At 53.6% G+C, this 11,860-nt stretch overlaps 1 protein-coding gene across 16 annotated transcripts in view; it reads left to right on the top strand.

Annotated features, from left to right (window-relative positions):
• The window catches only part of CACNA1C (calcium channel, voltage-dependent, L type, alpha 1C subunit), a 528,989-nt gene that overhangs the window by 458,484 nt on the left and 58,645 nt on the right, over positions 1-11,860 (top strand). For all 16 annotated transcript variants that reach the window (XM_012732386.1, XM_012732387.1, XM_012732382.1 and 13 more), the window contains 7 exons: positions 284-413; positions 1,623-1,682; positions 5,953-6,059; positions 8,491-8,578; positions 9,095-9,202; positions 10,039-10,091; positions 10,410-10,556. In XM_012732386.1, the coding sequence (XP_012587840.1) occupies positions 284-413; positions 1,623-1,682; positions 5,953-6,059; positions 8,491-8,578; positions 9,095-9,202; positions 10,039-10,091; positions 10,410-10,556 (693 nt within the window). The remainder of the gene's footprint in view (positions 1-283; positions 414-1,622; positions 1,683-5,952; positions 6,060-8,490; positions 8,579-9,094; positions 9,203-10,038; positions 10,092-10,409; positions 10,557-11,860) is intronic.

Genomic DNA, 11,860 nt, shown 5'->3' with positions numbered 1-11,860 from the left:
CCATGAGCAAAATCAGCCCCCAAGCAAAGGCCAGTTATTAGTGTCACAGCATGTTGAAAACTCAGAGATTCCTCAGGCCTCAGGTGTAACCCCAACATGTGAGAGTGCTCCGGACGGTGTGCGCCGAGGGCCTGCGGCTGTCACCACCCAGCGGCAGGGACAGAGGCTGCAGGCGCCTCTCCCCACCCGAGAAGCCTCTCGCAGCCTGCCAGCAGCCGACCCCCCGAGGCCGGGGGCCGCCCCCTCGGCCTGTGACCTCTGCCCTCTCCCTCCTCCCATGCAGGTTTCGCCTCCAGTGCCACCGCATCGTCAACGACACCATCTTCACCAACCTGATCCTCTTCTTCATTCTGCTCAGCAGCATCTCCCTGGCCGCCGAGGACCCCGTCCAGCACACCTCCTTCCGAAACCACGTACGCATCCTCTTCTCGCGCCCCCTCCTGGGCCCGGGGCTGCACCCACGGCTTGTCTCTGCCCTCACTGTCCCCACGGGAGCCCAGCCCAATCCATCATCAGCTGTGCAGTAAACACTTGACCAACGTCGAGCTTTGCAGAAGCCACCAGAGGACCATAGGGAGTGGGAATGGACCCAGGCGGGCCTCACTGGCCACCGCCAGGACAGCACGGCCCCGTGGGTGTTCCCGTAATGAGTAACCAGTGACGTCTGCCTCGCTCCCGGCATACACTGAGCTGCCCTAGTGTCCAGGGAGAGGCGGGCAGCACAGGCAAGCAGGTGCCAGTGAGGAGGCCGGCCTTGCCTATGCCTAAAGAGCCCGGCCGACCTTAGGAGTCCAACACCAAGCTCAGGCACCCAGGCAAGGCGCTAGCGAACAGCGTTCGGGGCTAGAATCAGAACCGCTGGACGCCAGGCCCACAGCTGCCAGACCCCAGCGAGGTGGGAAGGAGGAACCCGCCAATCTCATGCCGTCACTGTGCCAAACTCTCCCCGGGCCTGGAGCCAGCTCGGTCCAGAACGTCCTTGCTGTGAAAGGTGTCGGCCCTGGCTCTGCCCCTTCACCCGAGGTAGAATAAAGCAGAAAGCGATACGGCCCGCCCCACCCCGGGCGCTCCGTGCCAGCTGATGACTCGGGTGCTTTCAGCTTGCCACACTCCCTTGCACCAGCCTCCAGGGTCTCCCTTGCTCGAGTGTAAATTGGACTCATGAGAAAAGCATTGAACCTTAGCTGCCCAGAGCCAGGAGCAGCTGAGGCCGGCCCCGGAGACCCCCCTCAGGTGGCTGGGGAGTCCCCCAAGGCCTCTGAGCTGCCACGGCAGGCCCCGCTCCAGAGTCCCTGCTGCAGCGTCGCCACGTGGCCCTCCGCCCCCCGTGGACAAGCTGCATGTGTGCTTGGTGGTCGGACGTGACCCGTTTCTGTGGACCCATCCTGCTTTCCTCCCTCCCCCACCCATTCCCACCCTGTTTCTGTTTTGTTTTGCAGATTCTGTTTTATTTTGATATTGTTTTTACTACCATTTTCACCATTGAAATTGCTCTGAAGGTAAAGCCCTGCCCTCGCTCCGCCTCTGGCCGGCTCCCTCTCCGCTGTCTGTCGCTAACACACCTGCTCCTCTGGTGTCGGGTCCACTCTCAGGCCACTAATCCGATTGTGCTTATTTTTCAGATCCTAGGCAATGCAGACTATGTCTTCACTAGTATCTTTACATTAGAAATTATCCTTAAGGTAATGGAATGTGAGCGCTGTGTTCTGTCTCTGCTCTGTCTGCCTGTCTTTCTCATCCCCTGTTTCCTTCACTCTCTTTTTACTCGCAAGCCCGAGGTGGGAGGAGTCACTGTCCCCCACTTCGTGCTGTGTGCTCGTCAGGCTCAGGAGCCAGGAGAAATGTGCCCACCCAGTCACCAGCCCGCGTCCTGCACCAGGCAGCGGGTTCATGGCGTCCTCACCGGGTTTGGCCCGGCACCAGCCAGCAATGCCCCCCACATGGCACCCCCACACCCACACATACACATGCCCCCCACAAACACACCACTCAGGCACAAAACACACCATCTCTGCAGAACAGATGATCTTCCCCCACTGGGAACTCCCCTCCCCTCCTCTGGCGCGGAGGAAACGTATACAGACCCCAAAGTGGACAAGCTCACAGGACACAGATCACAGGCCCCCCCCCTTTGGAGACCCATCCTCCATCCTTTCCCCAGGCATGGCCCCCTTAGGGCTGAGCGGCCCTGGCAGGTGTGATGGCCATCACTGGCTAGTGGAGAGACTGGAATGGCCTCTTGCCTGAGGGCTTTTACCAGCCAGCTCTCCATAACCTGACCTCGGTTATCCGCTGGGAGCTTTGTCACAGTGGCCTGGCCCTAAGCCGGGAGGAGGGACAGTTTGCTGCAGAGCTACGGACAGCCGGCCGAGTGTGGAAAGGAGTAGAGCTCCCAGGCCCGGGCCTGAGTCTGAGCGTGCCCGGGGCCAGCCTGCTACAGCACTCGTGGCCTGGAGCGAGAGAGCCTTCCTCGGAGCCACATGGCATGAGTTTTCCTAGGTTTTATCCTGGTGTTTACATGAACATGTAATTAACACGTGGCATGGCTATTTTGTTATTTCTAGATGCTCCAGTATACTTCTGACCTCTGATCAGTGAACACACTAAGCCCGTTCAACTGAGGTTTAGCCTGCAATTTTTTAGAAATAGGGAAAGCTCAGCTTGGCATTTGTGCTCTTCTCAGAGACCAGGACAAGATTTGACCCTCATCCCAAATGTGACAGCGCGTGATGCAGTTTGGTGTCTTCTTCCTGGGAGACGCCCCTGGGATCAGGAGTCCCGGTTCCCTCGTCACCCCTTCAGGGGCTGATACAAGCCAGCGTCCCCCCGACCGTGTGCTACCACAAAGACCCCTTCTTTCCAAAAGAAGCTCCCAAGTCATCACCCAGACCTTTTGTGTAGGTGACAGCACTGTCACAGCCAGTTACAATTTCTGGGGACAATGCTGGGTTCCCCAATGTGTCTCTGTCGCCCAGAGGCTCTGTTGTCAAGACCCCAGCTTCAGTCCCCTACTTCCAGCTAACCAAGAGCGGTCTTTGGGTTTCCCTCCTCCACTCCAGGGAGTAGACCTGAGCATGCCCCAATTCTAGGACTTGAGGGGGTCACAGGGGATACACTCTGCAAACTCTGTTTCCATGGTAGCTGATATTTTCCTGGATCTCAAACTCAGGGAAGCGCACAAACACTAACAATTCTCTCCTGGAACAAGGAAAGCTCTGGGGCCCAACTCACAGTATCCTCTGCAGAGCTTCCCTTGTGGATTTCAATGGTGCTACTTTGCCTTCAAGGTTGCCATACAAGCAGAAGTGTGAGTCCCCTGTACAAGCATTGTCATGGCAAGGTCCTCTCCTCCCCCGCCACCCTCTCGCCCTTCCCCTCTCTTCTAAACTCAGTGGGTCCAAATACAAACCCCCATCCAGCTTACCTCCCCACACCTGCCCACCAGGTCCTTCAGCCTGGTCTGGCACCTGCCACCCTGCAAGTGACTACACCCAACAGGGCTATTCTGTACCGGAAACAGTTAAAGACCTGAGGCTGCTTGGCCTAGAAAAGGAGAGAGTGTGGGAGCCCAGCAAAGGTGGACCCAGGTCCAGCGAGTGAGAATTACCTAAAATAAGACATGTAATCTGTGCATAAGCGGCCAAGAGGAGGCCGCCGCTAGAGCCGGGCAGAAGGGCCTTCCAGCCCTTCCAGCTCAGACGCAGCCTCTGCCCGCCCCGGCCCCTTGCTCTCCTGGGCCTGGACACACACCGGCAGTGGACTTGACCTGAGAGGTGGCACAGGGCCTTTCAGAAGCAGGGTCTGGGCAGGTGGCATTCAGCACGATGGTGTCATGGAAGGGCACTGCCTTGCAGACATGAACCTGGCTTTTTCTAAGGCTCTGAATGCCAGAAGCAATTTTCAAATTAATGCTTCATTTTTTCCAGTGTCATTTGCCATTTTTTCTATGACCATTCTTCCTCTGGTTCTGCCTGGGCCTGTGTTCCTGGCTCCTACGTGGGCACACACACGCACGCACATGCACTCATGCACACACTCAGAAGACGTGGCCTTTCTAGGATTCCCTGAGAACATAGAGCCAAAGAACAGAGTTGGCAGCCTGAGCACGCTAGTCCATCCATTCAAGGAATGTTCCCCCTTCACGCCCGCCCCCAGTGCAGGGACTTTCTTGGAGCTCAGTAATGCCCTCATAATATCTAAATCCGGGACGAGGAGGGGTCCAACCTGCATCCCTCTAAGACGCAAAGTGAGCTGGCCAGGGATGCTCACCTTCCACAGGCACAGAGGCTTCTTGGGTAACATGAGTTGCAAAAGTGCCCAGGTCCTGTCTCTGGGGTCTCACATCTAAGACAGGACAGCAAGCCCCACCCCCCCCAGAAGGTGGGCCTTCAGGGAAGCGCCCACTAATTCCCCTGCAGCCTTTTATATAATCCACCCTCTTCTAGAAACTGCTGCAGACATGGGTGCCTCAGTCCCCTGTGATCCCTGCTGCAAGAGATAAAGAGAAAGAATTAGGTTGCAAGAGCTATTTTTGCCAGTTTCCCCTGTGTCTGTGTTTGAATTGCCCTGAGGACAAGCTGCTCCGGGCATCCTCTGATTCTGGCCCCCAGGGGACCTGGAACTGCCCTCAGTCTCCCAGCCCTGAGCTCCCAATGCCTCGCTTTGGCTGAGGCCCCTGATGGCCTCCACAGCCCTCACCCTGGAAAGCTACTGGCCCTTCATTCAGGTCAACAAAACTGAAAAGGCTATTTGTGACCATCTACAGTGACTTTCTACCAAGCTCAGAGGAAGGGAATAATAGCCAAGTCCCGTAACAAACTTTGTCCCTTAGTCCACTTTTTAATTCTCAGAGTACTTGTACTTGTTTGTCTGTGTATGTAGAAAATCTGTGCCCCCTTTATAGATAAAGAACTGAATCTCCCTCGTTCAGGAAGAATCCAGAATCCAAATTAATTTGCCTGGCCCAAGTGTAGTTGACTACAGTGATAGCTCGTATGTCTACGCAGCTGGCCCCTGTAGGTTAGTGTTCTAAGTGTTCCCCAGGTAATGACTCAACTGATGCTCCCAGCCTATAGGGTAGATGTTGTCATCATCCCCATTTCTCAGATGAGGAAACTGAAACAGAAAAGTTAAGTGACTTTCCCCATGCCACACAAATAAAGTGCCATAGGGTTGACATTTAGACACAATCTGTTCCAAAGCCTGTTCTCTTAACCATCATGCTGTATCTCCCCTCTGAACCAGGGATTCGGCCTAAGCGTTCATGCAGTCTAGCAGCAAGACAGTAGAACTGAGTTTAGAATGTCTTCTACAGCTCATGAGTGTTATTTGAGGCTCATGAAGTGGAGGGGTGCTGTTGGCCATAGTGATTGGTGTAACTTACCACCTGTCATCAGAGTGACCAGTTATCCCAGTTTTCCCAAGACTGAGGGGTTCCCAGGATTCAGGCTTTTCAGTACAAAATTTGGTGTGTCCTGGGAAACCGGGGGCGATTGGTCTCCCTACTGTGCACGCCCTCTCTTCCCCAGATGCCTAGGCTGGCACTGAGGGTAGACAGAATTTGGAGAGAAAGTTGGAAATTTCCCTCTAAGGGAAACCTAGTCTGAGCAACATCAGCAAACGACCCCTCGGTGCTGGAACCAGACACACAATGAGAAGTAGTAGAAATGAGTGCCAGTGGGCGCCCGATCTGAAAGGGCTTCAGTTGTGGAATTGAAGAGACCGCCCTGCTCTGGTAGTCGTAAGGTGTCACTTACACGCCCTGAGCTGGTGGGCGGTTGTATAAATGTTTGCTGAACCCTCTTCTCGGCAATGTTCTCCTTCAGCCCTGCCCGTCCAGTGTTACTCAACAGGGTCCTGCCTAAGGGATGTGGGGGGAGGAAAGGAGATGTGAAGGGGGTTTCTGGAACTTGGGCAGGGGCCACTCACCTGTTTCTCTGTGCCTCCCTGCAGATGACCGCATATGGGGCCTTCCTACATAAGGGCTCTTTTTGCCGAAACTACTTCAACATCTTGGACCTGCTGGTGGTCAGCGTGTCTCTCATCTCCTTTGGCATCCAGTGAGTAGGGCACCCTCAGCCCAGATAGGGCATGCAACTAGAATGACTGTCAGGGAGGACAAGCAGGACTCTGGACGGCCTTCCTGCAGGGCCATCGGTGACACTGTGACTGGGTGCATCCTCTGATGGGCAGCATGGTGGCTTTGGTTTCTTGTGTTCGTGTCTCCAGTGGCATGATACCTGGGATGATTTGGGATAGCGAGAATGTCTCAATACCTGATCTTGCCATGATGGGCAGGGCTAGGCCCAGTTATAAATGAGAGGGATGTCTGCAGGGCCTTCCTGCTGCCCGGCTGTGTGTCCAATGACCTCGGCTGCCCTTGACTGTCCGGTGCCTGAGATTTCCGTGACCAGCAGAGAGAGCGAGAAATGACTGATCCTCAATCTTGACTGCCCAGTGGAATCCCTTAGGTCGATTTAAGGAAGACATCTGCCTGGATCCCTACCCCAGAACTTATTAATTCACTTGGTCAGGTAAAACCCAGGGTCTGGAGTCATTAAGCTCTCCAGGTGATCCAAGGTGAGCAATCAAGGTTGTACTTGCTGAGGTTTTAAAGAACTGGATTGCCAGTTTCTCTGGGTTCTAAAGCTAATGATGTTAATCCTGCACTTAAACTTTCAAATTACTTTCAGATACATATCCTTCTAAATCCTCATAAAAACCCTATGAGGTAGGCAGGGTGAGTGGTGCTATCACTATTTTCTTGTTAAGAAAACACCTAAAGGGTGTTGTCGCAGTCAGCTTAGAAAGAATGGACATGGGGGCTTTAAAAGTGAGACCCTTTTTGGTGGTCATTTATCATGCTGGGGCCCGCAGGCTAGATTTGAATTCCAGCACTACCACTAAGTCACTATTTAACCTTGAACCAAGAAACAGCACTCCCCCACTCCCACCTTTGTCTGTGTTTTCCCCATCTGACCTATAAATCCCTTTCTCCTGTGATTCAGTACAAACTGACTTCCTCCCTGTGCCCTTTGAATCCTTTGGCATAAAAGAACCAGGAACCAGAGAAATGAGCTCTTTCTACTGGCTCCCTCCTGAGCACATCAGCCTGACCACAGGAGAATGGACTCAGGGCTTACTGTGTGTTGTGCTATTCTAGATCTCAAGGCAGGTACACGACTCTGCAGAAGCTTGAGTCAGGTGCGACTTCAGAGTTGCGCACTAGACTGAAGTGTTGAAGCCCCACCTGGGTAGATGGGTAATTCCAGAACCTTCCTAGTGCCTTCTTCCAACTAGCGAACAGCAGTGAGCTGGGGCTCCAAGAAGGTCAGGAGCCACAGAAAGCTCGCATGGGATCCATTCTTACACTTTCTGTGAGCCGGGGGGGTTACGTACAGGTGTGTTAGGCTTCAGAGGCCGGTGATTCTGCCTGATATGGGTTCTTCGGACAGATGAACAACCTCAGAGTAGGAGCAGAAAAAATCCAAATGTAATAACATACATATGGGGAATTTAGGGAGTTGTAAGTTCTAAAGAATAAAGAGGTGAACCAGGATATGTACCCTGCATTTAAGGACTTGAGGCAGAGAGTGGGAAACTTTACGTGATAGACAAGGAAAGGGTGAGAGTTACAATGAGCTTCTCAGATGGAGAAAACATATCTATAGATACAGATAAATATACATCTGGATGAAAACCCCAGCTCTTTCTTGTAGGCCATTAAATGGGAGAGCAGAGATTGCTTCTTTGATTAGGAAAAGGGCAAGTGACTGAGAAAGGTGCGACATTTCCCTTGCCCCTAAGGTCTTCACTGCTTCCAGAACATTCTGTAATTCATGGCAACAGACCTCCTCAGGCTCACAGACTCACTCTGCTTCCCCAAATCAAGCGACACTCAAGGAGGCCTGCTCAGAGCAGGCCTGTTTCGAGAAAAGCCTGTCTGGCCTGGCCCTCTTGGGGAGACATAGTGTGATGAGCAGCTACCGGGGCTTATGTTTGGAGATGACCCCAAAATGTCTCCACACACACCACTCCAGGCAAAGGTCTGCCACGCCACCATTTTTATAGTGCTGCTCAGAGCTCAGTGATGTCTTCATAGCCCCTCAGTAAGAGCTACCATTTTCTCCACTCACACTGGGTGGCAAGCCACAGCTAGCGATTCAGAGACATTCCTTCATTTCATCCTCGCTCTGCGAGGTGAGCGCTCTCCGCTTTATCAGACAAAGCACTGGGAACAGTGAGGAGTGTGTCCTGGGGGCTCGACTGGCCGGTGCAGACTGGGGCTTGAGTTCACTTTTGCTTCCAGGGTGACAGGCACATGCCAGGGTGGGAGATGGACAGAGAGCGTGGTCCTAGGACAAGGACATCCCCAGACAGACTTGGCATCTTCTCAAGCGCACCTGGGATTAGCCCTTTGGATGTACCGCCCAGCTTAATACCTGCTCCTGCAAAAACAGGGCTCAGTCCCTCCTCTGTTTCTCCTGCCAGGTCCAGTGCGATCAACGTTGTAAAGATCTTGCGCGTTCTGCGGGTTCTCCGGCCCCTGCGGGCCATCAACAGGGCCAAGGGCCTAAAGGTGAGCCGCTGACCTGCTCAGGAGCCGGCGGCCTGGCAGGGCTCGACCTGGCTGAGGGTGGTAGAAGCTAAGTGGAGGGAGGAAGAGAGGGTGGAGCCCCGCTGGAGCCTGGGCTCCCCTGCCTGCACCCCAGTCCCCTTCCTGTATTTGTGCCATGATGAACAGAGCGATGGCCGAGGCCTCAGTCCAAACTTCAGTGCCTAAGCAAAATGTTTTGCAAAAGGAGACCCAGCCATGAGCCCAGTGCCGCCACCTGGAAATGAGGCCCCTCGGCTCCTCCCTAAGTGATGGGGCATAACAGGGCTTTTGCCCCTTCTGTCGCTTGGGGCCCAGTGGGGGGCTCAGTTATACTGGCTCCCATCACACTGTGACCCTGGGGCGGAGCTTTGCCTCTTGAGGCTGATTTGCTCGATGTGCGTCGGAAGGGGCTGCCCGTGCTGCACCCCCGGGGGGCCGGTGGTTGTGTGAGGGAGCCCAGGCTGCAGGCGTCCTGAAGCTGTGTCCCGCCCACTGCAGCACGTGGTTCAGTGTGTGTTCGTGGCCATCCGGACCATCGGGAACATCGTGATCGTCACCACGTTGCTTCAGTTCATGTTCGCCTGCATCGGGGTCCAGCTCTTCAAGGTAAAGTCTTGATTCTGACAGGGGGTCCTGCTTCCTTCCCTCCAGCTTTCCCAGGGAAGGGAGCAGGCAGATTCAACACACCGAGAGGACAGGGTTAGGGTTAGGGTGACGGTTAGGGTCAGGGTCAGACTAACCCTGGGGTCAGATTGGGATGCTGTGGCTTCCTCTCAGTAGCCCAGACCAAAAGCTGCGCTAGCCTGGAAGGCAGCATTGCTCCTGCGGGCAGAGTCTCCGCGCCCCCCTGGCATCACCAGCCCTGCAGGCCCCCGCCCCTCCTAGCAAGAAAGACAGGGGGTTCATCTGCACAAGCCTCGTGTCCGTCACCTGCTAGAGACCCGTGGTAGCTGCCCATTACCAGCAGCGCCAGGCCCCTCTCCTCCTGGCTCTCAGTCTGCGTCTGTCCAGACTCCCCTCGCTGCTTCCCGACAAGGCCCGTTAGCCCAGCGAGGCCAGAGTCCTCCCAGACGTGTCTCTCTTCTGCCTGAACTCTTTTATTCTGTTCTTGTTCCACCTGAAGCAACCTTGCCCTCTCCCACCCACCCCCATAAACTCTCGCTGATTTCTTTCCATCTGACTCCCCTTCCAAACCCAGGTGCGCTTAGTCCGGCTTTCCTGGACTGCAGGGTTCTTTCAGAATTCTGAGGGTACTTGCGGCTGAGCAGCCTTATTCACTGATTGCTTCCTGTACGTGAACCTCACCGTCCCATCTGAATTCTGCTCTCCTTACATCTTTTTGTCTCTGGTCCCCAAACAGTGTTGAGCTTCAGAGATGACCACTAGGCATTTTTGAACTAATTGATGAACCTCTCCAATTGCTTTGCTCTTCTGCCTTCCAGGGAAAGCTCTACACCTGTTCAGATAGCTCCAAACAGACCGAGGCGGAATGCAAGTAAGTGCAGACTGGTGTGTAGACGGTGCCAAGATGGTCAACTCTGGGAGGTCGGCAACTTGGGGCGAGAGGTGGGACAGTCCACTCTCTTGGTCACCAGTGGCAGCAGAACTTCTGCCCATTGGAAAGCTGGTCCCATTGACATGACATGTAACATCTATTCCTGAAGCTTCTACCCACTGAAGTCCTTCCCAATGGCTACTAGGCTGGGGTGTGAGCCTATCAGCCCCTCCCTCCCAAACGCCAGGAGTTATCAGTGGGTCAGGTATGACCGGAGATGGGAGATACCAGAATGAATTCTCTGCCCTCCTTTCTCAGGGGTAACTACATCACATACAAGGATGGAGAGGTGGACCACCCCATCATCCAGCCCCGCAGCTGGGAGAACAGCAAGTTTGACTTTGACAATGTTCTGGCGGCCATGATGGCCCTCTTCACCGTCTCCACCTTTGAGGGGTGGCCAGAGTGAGTATGCAAGCCAGGCCTGCCTGATATTAGAGGCCAGGTATGGGCCGGCTGCCCTCCCCCAAGCTTGATGAATGTTCTACTCTCCCTCCCAGGAGTCATACTTATCCGGGTAATGGGAATGAGAGTGTGTGTCTAGAACAATATGTAAGGTATAGTCTGTTGAAATGTCAACTTTGCTTTCTGTAGAAAATGACAATATTTCAGAAACTACAACCAAAAATGAGATTCTGTTAGCACCCCACCCCAACCTTAGAGTGAGCCAACAATGACAATGAGAGCTCTTTCTCTCTCTCTCTCTCTCTCTCTCTCTCTCTCTCTCTCTCTCTCTCTCTCTCTCTCTCTCTCACTATGCTCATTAATCTGGGATCAGGGGTGTGGGGATAGTTCTCCAGGTCAGGTGTGGACCCTTGGGTCACTGTGGGATTTAAGACTACCACTCCCAGCATGCACTCGGCGAGGGGAAAGAAGGCTGAGATGCCCCATTTTATAGACTGTACCCCAGTCTCCTCAGAGGAAGTTGTACCTATATTTATAGTAGAAAGTAAGGAAAGATGAAGCTGGGCCCAAATGCCTCTGCAGAGGTCGTGCTTTTCTGTCCAGCCCAGCCCGGTTGACTTCACACTGCCTCACCTCTACCAGACAGCTTGTCCATCAGGTGCTCTGTGCCCCTTTGTTTAGATTCTGCTTCCCAGCATACATGCCAGGGAAGTTAACATCTGAGAGTCAGAAAATTTCTAAGTCAACAATAGCAGATGATGAGTGGCGTCTTATCCTATGGTAAAAAAAGGGCTGATACCCAGAGACTAAATACTAGATGATGTAGGAAGGAAGGAGAGGAGAAAGTCCCGGTCCATGAAGAGACACAGGTTGGTGGGGACAGAGCCGAGGCCCAAATAAACGTCCTGTGTGTGCAAGGTCCTCAAGTTCATATCCAAACCAGTGCTGGTGATCCAGATAAGCATGGGTCATTTTATCCATTTTAGCTCAGTGGGTATTTGCTCTCAGGTGGACATGTTTCATGTTCAGTCTAACAGTCTCCCATGTATGCCATTTGGCAAAGCTGTCTCAATATTACCAATTCCACAACTTATGTTATATATAAATAGCTCTTGGCAGTTCAAAACACCTTTATATACATTATAGCAAGGGAAGCTTGGCGTTATTGTCTCCATTTTACAGATGAAGAGTCTGATGCTCAAAAGAGGTTAAGTGATTGGCCAAGGTCACATGACCAGTAAGTGGCAGGGCTGAACCTGAACTCAGATCTTCCGACTCCCAGCACAGAGCTGTTTCTAGCCCCC

Source organism: Condylura cristata, unplaced genomic scaffold (genome assembly GCF_000260355.1).
Source record: "Condylura cristata isolate star-nosed mole 26May11 unplaced genomic scaffold, ConCri1.0 scaffold00034, whole genome shotgun sequence".
Taxonomy (NCBI): Eukaryota; Metazoa; Chordata; class Mammalia; order Eulipotyphla; family Talpidae; genus Condylura; species Condylura cristata.
The sequence above is the reverse complement of the archived record's forward strand: the minus strand, read 5'-3'. Positions and strand labels throughout refer to the sequence as shown.